This window comes from Triturus cristatus, chromosome 7 (assembly GCF_964204655.1).
Source record: "Triturus cristatus chromosome 7, aTriCri1.1, whole genome shotgun sequence".
Classification (NCBI taxonomy): Eukaryota; Metazoa; Chordata; class Amphibia; order Caudata; family Salamandridae; genus Triturus; species Triturus cristatus.
In genome coordinates, this window is record NC_140590.1 from 713,678,593 (window position 1) to 713,695,384 (window position 16,792).

The following is a 16,792-nucleotide window of genomic DNA, read 5'->3' on the forward strand; positions in this document are numbered from 1 at the left end:
GGATGGGGAGTCAGTGGAGGTCTCTCAGGTTGGAGGTGACGTGGGTTAATTTGTTGAGGTCCAGGATGAGTCTGGCTGCAGCATTTTGTATAGGCTGGATTCTTATGAGGACTGGATGGAGATGCCGGCTTGTAAGGTGTTGCCGTAGTTGAGGCGGCTGGTGACGAGGTCTGATTGACGGTCTTTCTGGTGTTGGTTGGGATCATTGAAGATTCTGTGGTGCATGCGAGTGTGTGGAAACAGGAGGAGACGACTGTGTTGAATTGTGATTTAATGGTCAGTTGGATGTTGAGGATGATGCTGAGGTTACGTGCATGGTCGGTCGGCGTGGGTGTAGGTCCGAGTTCTGCATATTTCCAGCTGTGGTTCCATGCTGCCTCTTTTACTTTCTCCTCAACCACCCCCACCACCTACTGTGTTGCGTTGCTTTATTTTGCCCCCCCCCCCCCGGCTTTCCCTTCCATTTGTAGTTGCTTGGCCCACCTCTCTGGCTAGTCAAAAAAGCATTATGACGTGGACATCGATCAACAGCTCTTAGATTGCCGAGACCTATTGGCTTTGCCAATACTTTTTTTTATTTTTTTTTTATTGTTTAGTGCATTATCATATTTTAAAATATTTCACAGAAGCTTTTCTTCCGAGAGAGAAATGGAATAGGCATTTTTCTTTTTTATAAATTATTTTTATTAGGTTTCAAACATTGCAGAAATATACAGGATACAGAAACCATATTATCAGGATATGCCAGTAGTGTAAACGCAAGAATGCACCTGTAATGAAAACAGTAGTCCATATTCTGATGTTAATAAGTAGAGAAAGCAAAAAAGGGGGGAAGGGAAAACAAGGGGTATAGAGAAGCAGTCACTCAGCAGAAACATGTTGGAGCATCTGCAATCAAGGTGGCATGACATACAGAGCTGTGGCATGCAGTAGTATACAAGGTTCATTAGCTACTTGGCAGGAATGAGCAAAGAAGGGATTAGACAGTGTGTTCGGATATGAAGGGTGCAGTCGCTGCAACATCCTGCCCGTGATCAGTTGTGTTTTTCCGGGCATAGAGATGCAATTCAAAGGGGGGGGGGGTCCAAATATCCCTAAGGTGGAAGCGCATAAGCTTTAGTTCCCAAAAGACAGTAAGCTTCTCCAGGCAATAAGTTGCATCTTTGAGCCAATCAGCCTAAAATGGAAATGTGCACCAACCCTATTTTATCACAACCCTGTGCTTGGCAAGCAGTAAAAGGAGGGCTGTCAATTTATGCACTTCAGAAGGCACATCTTTTACATAACCCAAAAGCACGACTCGAGGAGTGTTCTTTAGGACATGTCCAGTAATTTTGCTAATCCTCGCAAATATCTCAGTCCAGTAATTTATACACCCAGTCAATCCCATGTAAGGTGCAGAAAGCCGGCGATGGGCGAGGTGCAGCGTACACACTGCACAACTTCAATCAAGCTCATTCTAAACAGCTGCTGAGTGCTGTAGAGACAGTGAATATATTTAAAAGGGATAAGACGAAGTCTATAGTTTGGGGAAAGCATGCAGCCCTGAGCACAGCAATAGCACCACTGTTCATCTGTGAGGGGAGGTGATAGGTCTGTATCCCAGGCACACTTGCTCTTTGGGATTCCTATTGGCATGGAGTTGTGCATCCCAGCATGTAGTCACCTTATCAACTTCCTAGGCGATGGAATAGTAAGTAAAGGTCGCTTCAAGCATTTGGAAAGGAGGCATGTATCGCGCAGGTTGCTGAGTGTAATTGATAGTGGGTGAAGATGTCAAGTACCTGTACCTTTATAGCTCTTGTTGAGACTATATGAAAGTACTGTCAGGGTAAAGGGAGCTCATGGATGTGAGATGCAATTTATGAAATCTGGAGCGGGATCCTGTCTGACAGGGAAGGAAAAGTGTTCCGTGATCGCAGCACAGATTGGATGAAAAGATGCTCGATAGGGGGCGCCTCGTAGCTCGTTCCACGGCCTTACTGTGCATGTCACAGCATTAATATGCGCCTGCGGATGTTTAGGGGCAAGAAACATCGCAATTTGGAGAGGGGCTGTGGGGCACGAAATTTCGTAGGGAAGAGCCAATGGTGAGCAAACTGTGTCTGATCACCCGGGTAATACAAGCCCATATCGGGGGCACCCAATCCTCCTTACTCAAAAGGGAGTGTCATAATCTCCCATGCAATATGTGGCTGTCCGCCCACCCACTCCAAAGAAAGAAGGTGCGCCCTAAGTTGTTAGCAGAAATAGAGTGGCAAGGGGAGTGACAGGCTAATAAAAAGATAAAGGAATTTGGGAAGGATGACCATTTTTGTCATGGCCATCTCTCCACTCGCTCATCTAGCCATGTAAACAGACGTCCATAGTTGGATTTTCACTAGTCATCAATATCTCTGCTAAGCCAAACCCTAAGGTATTTAATGGTGCCATCCGCCCAGGCAATCAGAAACTCCAAGGGGAACGGTGACTTCCTGTCTGACAATGGGAAAATAATGAACTTTTCCCAGTTAACCTCAATACCCAATGAACTCCTCATTCTGGTAAATTCGTTGATGAGGGGGGTTTAGGTGTATGTTTTGGTCCCCGACAAACAGAGTTACATCATTCACATACATCAATACCAGATTTCTGGGAGGAGTGAATGCAAGTCTGCAATGAGTGTGATGTTGGTTTAATAAATGTAGGGCGCGGACCAAGGCGCGTCAACAAGGCAAGGATGTAGGGCCATCCGAGCGAGTCGAATGCCTTTGTGGCATCCAAGAATGCCACAGCGGCATGCAGGGTTGGGTCAATGGTGTAGAGGAGAGAAAAAAGTGCACAGGTTGTGAGACGTTGACCTGCACGGGACAAAACAGGCCTGATTGGGCCTTACTATAATCTCCAGTAGCAGCAGAAGGCGTGAGGCGATGAGTTTGGCAAGAATTTTGTTATCCATGTTGATCATGGCTAAAGGGCGGGGTGAATCGCTGCATTGGGCATCCTTACCAGGTCTAAGGATTGTTACTATGAGGGCTTCACATAAAGATGGAGGCAGAATTCCAGAGGCGATTCTTCATACATGGAAGTAGGCGCAGGGTCGATAAGTGGGCGTATTCCTTGTAAAAGGCAGCAGTGAGGCCATCCTGGCCAGGCGCCTTATCTGCATGCAGAGCATAGATAACCCTAATGACCTCCTCTGTGAGAAGGGTTCGTCTAAATACCGTTCTGGCGAGTCTGCTATAGGGGTGAGAAAAATTCAGTCATCGCCCCTTGTACAGCCTCTGTGCCTGTTTAAACATGGGAATGATCATCATGAATCTTAATGGTGTAATCACTCGCCCTTGGCTTATGCAGCAGTTGGGCAAGAGACTCTCCTGGTCTGTCGCTCTCCCCATAGCGCCGAGCCCGGGTCCCCCCCCCCCCCCCCAAAGTAGTGAGTCTCCCTCTGCATAGCCACCGCATAGCGTAGTCCGTCACCTTGCTTCCAATGGATGCAAGTTTGTAGTCATTGCTATCAGTGAAAAACAGGAATTCAAGCTCCCTGATCTCCCTTTCCAGACACGCAACCTTCCAGCGTGGTACGAGAAGTACACCTGCCTGCTTTGCAATGCATGCTCATCTGATGATAACCTTGAAGGCCTTCCAAAGGGAAGACTCTGATATCACAGAATTGTCATTGTGTTAAAAATATTCCACAATTGCTGTCCTAGTATCTTCCCGGAACAACTGATCTTGCATAGCTGTAGCAGGAAGCCTTAAAGTGAATGCGTGCGAGGAGCTGACTGTGAGCAGAAGCTCCAGCAAGACTGGAGCATTACGGGACATCGTTCCTGTAAGTGAGAAACCTGACCCGTCCAGGACAAAATGTCATGAGACACCAGCCAGTAGTCTGTAGGCCATCACGACGCATGGGCAGTCATTATGCATATGCCTTCCATGTTGCCAGCATGATGAGCGCGCCATAGATTGGTCAGATCAAAGTCCTCCATAATCATTCATAGCTGGGCAGCTGCGTGGGGGTGGGGGGCGCCGGGAGTCGCTAGATCTGTCAACCTCGGGATCAAGTGCCACATTAACATCCCCTCCCCACAGAGTTGCTCCGGGTCCCAACGACCCAGCTAAATGCCATACCTCAACACAAAACTGAGGGTCATCAGTATTGGGACATATAAGGAGATCAGGTTGCCTGGTTGGTCCTGTAGCATGTCAGACAAACCGCCTTGTGTGCCACATATGAGCCAACGCATGCACAAAGGTAGTCCCTTACTAATGAGTATTGCAACCCTGCGAGCATAGTTGGAATAATACGCTACATATTGTTTCCCAACCCATCCACCCCGCAGTCACGTCTGTGTTCCCTCTGTGAGCTCTTGTAGAAAGCAAATATCTATGGAATATCTGTAGGTATTCAAAGACGTGGCTCACCTTGCGGGCGATCATTTAGGCCATGGAAATTCCAAGTTATAACGTTAATTGGTTTCATGGCTAATCATGAATGGGGGAATGGAGCATCTATCGCCTCTCTGAAGCCGCATGCTGAATTGATTAACAATGCTAACTGAGTGATGCTTAGGAAAGAAAAATGAAAAAACATTTAGCAACCACTGGGCTGCAAACAACAAAAGCAGTAAACAAAGCTTCCCACCACCCACTTCGGTTCCCCAAATGGATCAAATATTCCAACCCCCCCCCTTCCAAAAAGCACCAACAGCATTGTAGTGGTGCATTAGTGGGAACCCTCCTGTGGGGGCAAACTAGGGGGCTGGCTGGGTGGCTGAAGGTACGGAATGGGGAAACACTCGGGACCACCCTCGTATTAACGAACAAACCATTGTGTCCCATGGGATGACACTAAAACTCTAGGAAACTGCCCCAACGATATAAGGAGGTCCTTATCCGGCCGGCGACCGCCATCCGGCAGTATAGGCCCCTCGGCAGGAAGGGTTGGGTGGGGGGCGATGGGTTCTCATCTCTCTGCCATGTGGACCAGGTATAGGCAGGCCAGCACCCTGGTAACTATTGTCTTTCTTATCTTATGGAGTCACTTCCACCAATCGAGTGGATTGAAGTTAACTAGTTTTGCTGAGACTTGCAGTATTGTGTTCTCGTTTCCTCAGGGACGATCCTCCTGCTCTCAGCAGGATGGTTTTGACAAACTTGGTAGCCTTTTTAGAAAAGTTTTCCCCTGATTTGTAATCTGCATTTTAGCCGGATATAGAAGAGAGCTCAGCATTCATGCGCTGGAGGGTGCGCTTGATCTGTAGGGAGTCTTTATGGGCAGTCTGCACTGACATAGTGAAGTCCGGTAACAGAAATCTCAATCCCTTTGTAGTGCATTGGTCGCCACTCCCTCGCTAGACTTAAGGCAGTGTCTGTCACAATAATTCAATAAGTTAGCAATGATGGGACAGGCTGGCACCCTAGTCGGCAGCCTTGGGCTGATTGATCTGTGGCCCCTTTCCACTGTGAGGATGGCAGAGAGGTCGTCTCCAAAGAGTGTGCGTAGCATGTCCTCCACGCAGTCTTCCATTTTGCGCATTTCTGTTGACTCCGGTACTCCAATAATTCACAGATTGTTCCGCCTTGATCAGGTTTCCAAGTCCTCATTCTTATTTTGAATTACTTGCAACACCTTCTCCATGCTCATGAGCTTCTTCCTTACTGTGGAGCGCTCATCAATTTTTGTGCGGATAGCGGTTAAGCTCTGCTTCAAATCTGAAAACATGGTACATGTAGCCAGGTCGGGAGACAGTCCCTCTGTGTCAAGCGAAGCCTTTTGCACATCCTTGGGGGGGGGGGGGGCAGCTCAAGTGGACGAGTCTGCTGGCGGTTATCAAGCAAGAGTTTCCCCTTTCCCCTCATATAGGGCACTTTTGGCACAAAGGTGCCCACGCCGCAGCTCTAGTGCCAATTGGGCAAGCAGAATACCTGTGATAGTAAGGGTACGTCCACCACCTCCAGGCATAAACCCAAACCACGGGGCATTCTCTTGCAAACACTTCAGCCCTTAGTAGTGTCTAAAAATCCTTGAAGCAATTCTTCAACTACTCCATTTCAGTTTGGCAGCCGAACATGGTGTACCGACCCCACCACTCTCTGAGATGCCACAGGATGCACGAGCAGGTAAAGAGCTGATCTATTACAGAGCAGGTGGGTGGCAGTACCATAGTACAGATTGTCCAAAGTAAACTCCTGTGATGTCGACCGGACAGGCTACGAGCCCTTGAGTCGGGTTGAGTTGGTCAGATTCAGACCCTGTCGCTCACCAGTTACGGGGGGCACGACCAGGTCTGTGGTGTCCAGATCCACACCCCAAAGGAAGTGCGCACAGTGGCACCTTCAGGTAATGGGGGAAAAGCAGTCAATCATGCCAAGTCAGTGCCATACAGTGTGCGCCATGATTTGAGAGCAGGCCCTGGCGCCAGGCCAATCGCTGTAGTCACACTGTGCTCCACGGTGCACCAGAAGGCACTCTCTTCGTGCAGTGCAGCATAGGCTCCCAGACTTGTGTCCAAATCTCCCAAGGCCAGTCTCATCCACCAGCAATAATCTCTTCCCTCTGGAGGCAGTCCAGCACTTGATTCATCCACACGCCTCACCGCTGACTCTATTGGGCATTCTGATGAGACCATACTCACTTTTCTGGATGGCAATCACCGCACTGCAGGTCCCCCAGATAGCAGTGTAGATCCTGTGCCTTTACCAGCCAGGTCCTATTGGCAGCATGTCACACGGGCCCCAGTGAATGAGGCCGCACTGGTATAGATCTCCAGTTGGGGATGCAGCAAGGAGTTGCTTGCCTGCAGAGTCGCAGCAGGTAATGACACAGCAGTGCAGCCGATATGGGGATAAGTAATAACCGAACCCTCACTGTCTTCTCGTCTATGTGGTGGCCTCGGTCGACATCTCCAGCAGGGTGCGGGCCGCCCTCGCCTTGACACGAAGTGGGAATAGGCGAAACAGCACTCAGGAGGGTCCTTTGGAAGGGGCCGACTGATCACGCCTTGCTCAGCTGATTGGACCCTCCATCACGCAGGCCAGCAAGCCGTAAGTAGGTGCAGCTCCAGCATTGGTCCCAGGTGCAGGACACGCCTCTCAGCAGCCTCAATGTCACCCACAAGCATCTGTATCGGTTGGAAGGATGCTCACATTTTACAGCCCGAAGCAGGGACTGTAGGATGGTACCAAGGGATCTCGATGTCTGCCGGGAGCAAGGATAATTTATGGATCAATGTCTCCGGCTGGCAGAGCCTCAGATATGAGCAGCCACATTGCGGCCAGGCTCTCTAGTGCCCCCTGAAAAGGCTATAGTTTGTGGCAGAATAAGCCATGCAGCTTACCTCAGATTGCGTTTTAGAGACTGCAAGAAAAAAATCAAGAGTACATGTTATTAATGTCTGGGAATTTAGAGAGAGGGTCTTCCAGATATCAGTGACGCTGTCAAAATTACCACAATTAAATGTTTTCTGTTAATCCCAAGCTTGGAAAGATATACCCACAAAAGCATTAAGCTGTCTTATTTAACTTGCTTTCTTGCTGCATAAACAGTCCTCATATGGTTCCGCTGTGGGCCTGTCTCACATGATAATATTTAGGGCACAATGCAACCAAGTGCCCCTTTTACTCGTTGCTTGATTCCGGCAACATTGACTAGAACCTTTGTTTATGAGACAAACCGCAAGCCTTGTCTAGTTAGACACAACTTTCCTTTCCCGTGTTGTTATTTTCTTTAGTTCATATTCTGTTTTTTGTACATTACAGGGTTAAAAACTAACTAACTAACTAACTAACTAACTAACTAACTAACTAACTAAGACCAAACAGTAAAGTATCGTGATTAATACAATTTCATCCTTGACTGAAAGTAAATATAAAGATGGGTAGAATAGAGACAATACATTGTTCTTTTCGTTGTTTGACAGTTGTTGATTAGAGTTATGTATGACTTCCTGACACAATTATTGTGTTTGGGTCTTCAGGAGTTTGGTTCATATATTTGTAATCCATGAACGTTTGTGTGACTTCAGTCATGAAAAATACACTTTATGATGCAGATGGAAAACAAGATGATATGTTTCTTCTTCCTCCTCATACAGCTCCCCGTCCTGATCAGAGCAACATCCGATGATGAGATTCCTTGCCCGGGGTATGTGTTTGAAGAAATTGCCAGTATCCTTTTGTCAGTCATGGTTTTTTTTTGTTGCAGGTATCATCTTTTTCCCCTTCTAAAGGGGCACATTTAACAAATTTAAAGCATATATGTTTGAGTGACAAAGTCACAGTTACAAAAAGAAAACAATGTGTAGAGAAATGTAGAGGTGATTGGGTTTTGGGTTACTGTATGTCTTTACAAGGCTGGGCAAGGGTTTTATTTTATGGCTGCATTCATCTTAAAAGCATTGGCAAAGCCAATAGGTCTCGGTTATGAGAGAGCTAGTGGCTTTGTCAATACCTTTTCACCATGTTGTTCAGCAGCTGTGCAGCATGGCTAAAAGAAATAAAAAGTCCTGACGCAGCAAGAGTTGGCTACGTTACAACACTTTTTTAGGTAGAACCTAGGCAGCGCGCATGCGTTGTCTGCAAGATCTGTTGTAATGCTAAAAACAACTTTGATCCCACCTGCTGCTTACCATAGGTTCACTCCAGGGTTGCTCTTCATTCCTGCCTCTTAACTAATTTGCGCAGCTGATACCTCACTTCCGTTTAAGGCTAAGGAGCACCGGCTGTATAAAGTTTCTTTACGCTTTTCTTCTGTAGCTGTTGTGTGGGAGAACTTTCATTTTTATTTTTACTGTTACTTTCTGTTCTACGCTGCTTGTTCTCATTAGCCCATCCTGTGTTACATTTGCTTTGTCTATCATTGGCTGCGCATAGAGTTCGTCCTGCTTTTCATTAGCTTTTTCGCTGCTTGTTGTTTTTTCCACCTTTGCTACCACTTAATCTCCCCATGCCGCCCCCACCCAGCCTCGACCCTCTGCCAACACTGCTTTTTTAATTTAATTTTTTTGCAGTGTTCTACTGCACGAACTTGACCCAAAGGGTTCAGAGCGCTTTTTATGATCACCAGTTACATTACAGACAGACATATTAAATTTTCAGGCGTAGGGAGATTACATGATTTGCGCACAATCACAGGATGCTTCAGCCGATACTGAGACTCAAAACTGGTTCCCCAGCTTCAGGGTCTCCCGCTGTGGCTGTTATGCCACATCTGGCCGCTTCTCCCTCCTCTCCTGTTCCTTCCTCTTTCCTCCTCCTCCTCACGTGGTCAGTTAATGTTAATTATGATTTTTTTTAATTCTATCTTAATTTGTAAATGTGGAAGTTCTTAGTTGCACTTATACTTCATAGGGAAAACGCAAGCAAACACTGCCCACTTCCCCACAAAAATAAACGGCTCTAATGTTATTTTTCCAGACAAGCAGAATGCTTATTTTCTCCTGGTCAAGTCTTGTGATGGTAGAAGAAAATGGAATATATTGATGAAACAAGTTCTTTAGGTGAGGTCATCCTTCCAATGAGCCATTTGCTGTAATTATTGCTGAGGTGGGTGATAGGCCTTTTCCTCAAACTTCCACTTTCTGCTTTATTTGCAATGTATAAGTAAGTATTTTGTTAAAGTACATTGTCTGCTAATTCGCTTGCATTAGTCACAGAGAAACTTAGATTGGTCACATGGTGCAAGAGTGTTATTCCTAACAAAACTTACTTTTAGAAATTTCCCATGAGTCTGTTACGAGTCACCAGTGCCTTCTGGAATATCTCCTCAACCGGCTCCAGAGCCAATCCTGCCACATCAAATTGAAGGTATGTGCATGCATGCTTCCAGAAAAATATCATCTTTAGGCAGAGAAGTATGCAGTTTTTTGCTACCTTATGCAACCTACACATAGCTACCGGAGCAAACGCATGGCTTGCCTGATTAGGGGGTGGTGCCTAAAAGATGGCAGGGAAATCATCATTGTCATTAGATTTGTAACACGCCCTGCTTAATAAAAAGGCTTATAACCATCAGATAATCGGTCACCACATGGATTAAAATAAGCATGTCTTCAATGCCTTTGTAGAAGGCAAGCTTGTTGTGCAGCATTGTTCCATAGAGAAGATGCTCTATGAAGGAAGCTCTAGCCTCCATTTATTTTCCAGGGCAAGCATTGTTTTATCAGAGGACCAAGGTTCTGTAACAAAATGTTAGAGGATCAGTTGCTGTTTCAGGTAAGATCCATAAACCTTCTTATCAACTGAATCCTTAAACATCTAGTGTGGACAGCAATGTGTTTCTCTTCTCTTTAAAGTAATGTGACATTGCAGAGGAAAGCAACAGGTCTATTGTGGTATTCTGCAAAGTCTGGAGTTAATGAATATTTGACTTCAAGGTCCCAACATAGAGGGTATGAAATATATTCTTGAGTTCAGTACAGCATTAGCTTTAAAGTCTCTGTCTCTCATCCAGCAATGGTGCAAGATATCTAGGCAGCTTAAGATAAATCCTAATAGACGAGATAACACACTAAACTTTTTGATGTAGTGACATTGTTTGATCAAAAATCATCTCCTAAGATTAATCTTGTGCCTGGATGATAAAATACTGTTTCCTACTTTAAAGCTGGTGAGGAAGTTTCTTCTTAGTCAAGTTTAATAAGCAACAACTCAGTCTTTCACTTGTTTAGACACAGGAAACTTGAGTCAACACATTTGTGGATTATATTAAAGACCTCTGTAGCTCTATATAGCTGCTGACGGTCTTCTGTTTAAATGCATTAAAGGCCACCTTGGTCGTGTTGGTGTAGTTGTGGAATTTTACATTGAGGAAGCATATGAGGTCATACAGAGAATTAATGTAAATGTTACTCACAAGCGGGGACAAACATGAGCCCCATGAAGCCTCAAAACGTACTGCTTCAGAAGGGGATGACAAGTCACCCACACATACATTAGCACCCTGCCCTACATAAATGTTTTAATCCATTTCGAGTCTGTCTTTGACACCCTCAAATTTCCCTTCATACTCTAAATACAAATGTTATGGTTGAGGGTGTTGAAGGCCACTGATAAAATCTGTAGCATTAACAAAGATCTATGTCCTTGATCCAGGGTATCAAAGGTCATGGTCTGCACACCAAGAAGTATTTGCTTATCCTCTCTCAGGTCTGAAGCCTTACTGACAAAAGACTCAAATCTAACATTGAAGTTGGATTGTGGTATTATTCTCAATATTCATTGAAAGTAAGTGTTTGCTGGGTATAGACAGATTTTTGTTTGTGTCTAATGCACCTAGAGTATGCTTCTTTAACATTTTAGTCTTCTATTGTTCATCATACTCTCAAATATTGTTCTTATACATACTGCTAAGAATTTTGTTAGGTCTATATATTATCATCAGATTGATTTTTTTTTTTTTTTTATTTTTTCCTTCCATTTTTGATCATTTTTCCTTATATCGGTTTCTTAAATAGTTGTGGCTTGGTCTACTTTTGAAGGTGAAACCTCATCAACCAAACTCCTGAGGATCGTATTATGGTTTTCTGTCACTTCTAACACATTGCCTTGAGCTTCTAGAGATTTGTTTGTTGTTGTTGAAAATCTTGGATTAACATAACAAACAGAGTAATAGCAATCAGTACTACCTGGTGATCAATCCAGTGTAAGCTGATAGTATAAACATACCGGATTGTAGGTAGTCAACCAGGAAAATAGCCTTTAGTGTGAGTCTGTTTTCTAGCAACCTGGTCAAACCCAAAGTCCTCGCACCTCTTCCCTGTCTCTGTTGTTAGCCTATCTTGGTCAGCAAACCATAGATCAGAATCTCTCATAATGGTCTTGAAAGAGTTAGGGGAAAAGGAAGTGATTGTTGAGACAGATTTTTCGCAAAAGATCCAGGTTGTTTGGGAGGTCTATAGTCTATTTAAAAACTTCATAATTCTGGAGGGCTCATGGTCAGCTTTACTGCTAGCTGTTAAAAAGAGTGCATGTGATTGTTATCCATTAGGAATAAATATGATATGAATTATCGTCACTTCTTTCTCTCTTTCTTTATAAATTCTCATAATGCATGATGATGTGCATCAAGTCTGGCCTAGAAGACTCGCCCAGCCACATATATTCGACAAATGCCTTGTCAAGTGACCTACTTCTTGATTTCTGATAGTGAGCTCTAATTCTCTGTATTTTACATATCATTGTACAGTTGCAGCTGAGGCCTGATTTTGTACTAGACAAGCTCAGAGTTTGCATGAACTGTTGGATCACTTTTTTAGCAGGCTCTCTCTTGCTGTGCCACCTGAGTCACGCCGAGATATGCCAGCATGGTGTGGTTTAATTTAGGTGACTGTGGTAAGAGCTGTGCCAATGTACCTAGATCATAACTGTTGGTCTTTCATTAGGATTGTCATTAATTACCACATCTGTGGTAAAGAACCCTTTGTACTCTTAGTTTTTGATTCTTATACCACAACACAAGAACAGGCAGCGCTAATTAATACACATGATTTCTCCCGATTTCAGTGGGTGCCAGTGTCCCTCCATTTTCTTCAGACTTGACTTGTTGAAGAGGAGTAGAGTTCCTAAGGCGCTCCTGCAGCTTGAACAAGCCCCGACAGGCGTGCCTGGAAGCACCAACACAGCCCCTATAAGGGCCCTAGTGCAGAACTAAGGTGTAGCAGGTCTTCCAGCCCCTCGGCTATCCTGACGTGTCGGGAATTGTAGGCAGTAACCGTTAGTCATTTCCTGTGGAAATCGGTCCAACCTATCGATCTTCAACTTACCCTGATAAGCAGCAGTGCACTAATCTAAATAGGATACAATCCTGAGATCAGCAAGCAGCACAAGATAAGTACAATATACAGATCACGACACAGCACACTCAAACTAGAGGAGTGTCCTCCTTCCTTCATGATTTATGTGGTCTTTTCAGGTCATCCCATGTCAGGTGTGAGCAGCTTAACCAGAATTGTTTTTTAGGCTTGTATTAATTTTACATTCAGAATTCCAGGACTGTAGGTATCAGAATGCAAAAAATACCTTGGCTGCATAAGCTGCTCACGCTCAACACAAGCCAACTTCATATTTCCTTGTACAGTTTGTTACTTTTCTAATTTACTTGTGGACGGCAGGGTTTCCACATTATCAAACCAAGTTTACAAGTTGACTCTTCTTGATATATCACAGCCTGCTTAGTGACATGTGAGAAGTATTTTTGCATGACTGCTCCCTGAATGCAGGTTGGGAATGAAAACATTGAACGTAAAGGAGCTTTTAAGCCACCCTGGCAAGAACAAGAAAAATGTTTGACTGATTCACATGCAGTATTGTCTTAAATGCTTTTAATTTCAAAATGGTTAGAATTAATAGTTGTAAACTACCGGATATTGCACAAAAGTAAGTTTATTGTTTTGTGAAATCCATCTGTAGACAATTGTAATATTGAGAAAAGACTAAACATGGAAATTGGAAGAAAAAATGGGAACAAGAGCTCTGATGAGGCTACATCACATTTACATGAATGATATATCTGCAATACTCTGTAGCATTGAAGCATGCAAGACCATCACGTGCTCATCAATGGATATGCTGTGGCACTTTTTGCTTGCTAACCTTCATAAATCCACCTTTCCCTTCAGTCAGGGTATCTTCTGAAACAGATGATGCCATATCGGAATGCTATTCATTGAAGTCAAGTCCAACAATCTAAGACATAAGTACATCGTTTCCTCGTTAGAAGTCAAGCTTAAGGTAGCAGAGGTTGATCTAATTGGCCAAGCTTCCCCCTTAATCCAACAAGAGCGCCAGGCTAAGTATGACAACTTAAAGGGACAGTTGGAGTCTGTCCTACACACCAGACTTACTCGAAGATGGGAAGCTTGTAAGATCGCTCATTTCGGGTATGGTGAAGGGATTGGAAAACTCCTTGCCCGGAAAGCTAAATCTGATCGGGTAAGGAATCGTATTAAAGAAATCGTCAGGAGAGACACACATTTTTCCACAGATGAGGATATATGCGATGTCTTTCAGACCTTTTTTCAAAACATCTATTGTGAGGACAAAAGCGTGGTGAACTCTAGTGTTCAGAGCTGGCTCGAGGAGATCACTCTTCCTTCCCTAAACCCTGGACAGCAGCAACAGTTAGATCGGGAAGTTACCCAAGCGGAGGTCAGGGAAGTCATATTGTCCTGTAAGAATGGGAAAGCCGCAGGTCCCGATGGGCTCCCAGCAGAGTTCTATCGAGCAGTGATTGATAAGATTGTCCCATCCCTGATATTTGCTCTTCAACCAGATCCTACAGCAAGGGCGGGCGCTCCCTGCTTTGTGGAATGATGCCACTATTATCTTGATTTTGAAACCTGGGAAAATCCCTTCCTGCTGCGGGTCATACAGGCCAATTTCGCTTTTGAATGCAGACTACAAGATCTTTGCTTCAATCTTGGCAGCTAGGTAGGGACGTCTGGCAGGTGATATTCTCCACCTAGATCAGAAGGGCTTTGTCAGGGGACGGCAGTTATCAGATCTTACTTATGATCTCAACTGGGCCATCAATGTGGCATCTGCATATTCCCTCCCTTTAACAGCAATGACTCTCGACGCTACTAAAGCGTTTGATAGGGTGAATTGGACATATTTGACCGAAGTCCTGGGGAAATTCAATCTAGGGCCTAGATTCATTTGATCAGTGCAGCTGATTTATCAGAAACCTACGGCCACACTTTTTGTGAACGGGATCACCACGGAGCCCTTTAAAATATCAAGGGGGACAAGACAGGGTTGCCCGCTCTCCCCTCTCCTTTTTGATTTATATATCGAGCCTTTTGCTCAACGGCTCAGGGATGACCCTAATATTCAGCCATTTAAATTTGGAGAGTGGGAGAGGAAGGTTGCCTTGTACGCTTACGACATCTTAATCATGTCAGCCAATTTGGTAACAGCCTTACCCGCAGTGATAAGTCAGGCACAGGAGTTCTGCCTGGTCTCAAGATATGAGATCAATGCTGCTAAAACCGAAATTATGGCGTGGAACCTTGAGGGGACATCACATCAGTTTCAGATCAGCCCTAAAATTAGATACTTGGGGAATAATATAGTTCAGGACATCACTAAGATTGCAGAGACCAACTTAGCTGGGGAGGCCAAGGAGTGTCGGAGGTTGTTGAAATCTTGGGCCCTGCTTCCATTATCCATCTTAGGCAGGGCCAACCTAGTTAAGATGTCAATACTCCCCAAGGTCACCTTTCTTTTTAATTGTATCCCCTTACACTTTGAAAAATCTGTGATTGACAAACTCCAGCGTGATATAAACTAATTTGTCTGGGCATACAAATCACCAAGAATAGCCTGGAAAAAGTTGAGTCGGAGGAGAGAGAAGGGTGGCCTCGCTTTGCTGGATTTTCAGCTCTATGCCTGGGCTTTCCAACGTACTCGTGCGCGCATGTTGTTGAAAATGCCGGTTAACACAGGTGCAGGGGTTATGTTCTTAGCCATGCTCAGAGGTGCCAGCTTAGCTGAGGAGGGTTTCTTGTTTAAATTTGGGGACCCGAAATTTTTTAAAAAGATCAAGCTGAAGGTCTTACAAGGATTCGCTAAAACCTGGGTGAAATTTAGGGGAGCATTTACACTCTGCTATTTTTCCAGTCTGTCGCCTTTGTGGGATTCTCCTGGTACTCTTGAGTGTTTAAGGGACAGGATGGCAATTCCTTTGAGAGATGCTGGTCTAGTGGTTAGTATTCTAATTTCATGTTTAAATATCTCCAGTTGAAAAGCTGGGCCCAATCTAAGCTTGATCATAGGAATTTTGAGGGGGAAAGCTCTTTTCTAGAACATCAGTTGGCGTCTAAGCCATGTGGGAGAAGGGAGGTCTCATTTTGGTATCGCGCCATTGCAGATTCTGTAGATGGAGAATTTAAGCTTGCGGAGGAACTGTGGGGGGGGTCATTGGGATCATCTGTGGCAGAGTTCGTGTAAGCTTTTATATGAGATGGTAAAACCTGCATGGCTGAAAAGAAACCACCTGTATACTATTCATCGGGCCTACTTCTCTCCACTGAAGCTCTCAAAAATCTCTTTGGGTCTGCTGCAAGAAATGTGGGTTGCCCTCAGCCTCGGACATCCACATGTTTAAAAACTTTTTGGGATGAAGTTGGTTGTTTTTTGACAAGGATCTTGAGTTCCTCAATCTATATTGACTTGTCCCTTATCATTTTTGGACTTTCAGATGAAGTAACGGGCCCTCCTAGATCATTGCTTTTTTATCTCATCGTGTTGGCCAGGAGAGAAATCTGCAAAAGGTGGGCAGATCCTTACCCTCCCATCTTCTCAGACTGGTTGTCATCAGCTGTTGCGGTTTCTATACCCAATCTTGTTAGATCTTGCAGCAAGAAGAAGTTGGCATTCTGGGACTTGTTACTTCTCGGTTTGGACCCAGGAAGTGTGTGAGGTTTTTTTTTTTTTTTTTTTTCTTCGAGTCCTATGATTATGCTACCTTAACACTCTCCGGGCTATGCAGTGTGCTCCCTACCTTACTGTAGGGGTTCCCCAGCTCTTGGCGCTTGGCATGAGAGTTATCTCTGTTGATCTATCACTGGCATCCTAGCAGACTTCTGGTACCTGTAAGTGGGCTTCTATACATATTTGTCCACCCTCTCCCAGCTTGCTGAGTTTGGTACAGAGCTCATGGATGCGTAGTGAAGTGAGTTTGGTGGCGAATGAGGACAAAAAAAAAAAAAGACACAAGTACATTCCTCCTCTGGAGGTCCACTTCTATTTGAGGTGTAACCTGGATACACCTTATCCGTAGATGCTTAGTTTCACTCTCAGCCCATTT

The 16,792-nt window shown here is 44.7% G+C and overlaps 1 protein-coding gene across 3 annotated transcripts in view; it reads left to right on the forward strand.

Annotated features, from left to right (window-relative positions):
- TEPSIN (TEPSIN adaptor related protein complex 4 accessory protein) overlaps positions 1-16,792 on the forward strand; it is a 241,623-nt gene that overhangs the window by 40,220 nt on the left and 184,611 nt on the right. For 2 of the 3 annotated variants that reach the window (XM_085617396.1, XM_085617395.1), the window contains 2 exons: positions 8,079-8,151; positions 9,698-9,789. In XM_085617396.1, the coding sequence (XP_085473522.1) occupies positions 8,079-8,151; positions 9,698-9,789 (165 nt within the window). Of the gene's footprint in view, positions 1-8,078; positions 8,152-9,697; positions 9,790-10,132; positions 10,198-16,792 lie in introns of those variants that run through there. The other variant, XM_085617398.1, reaches the window with a different exon arrangement.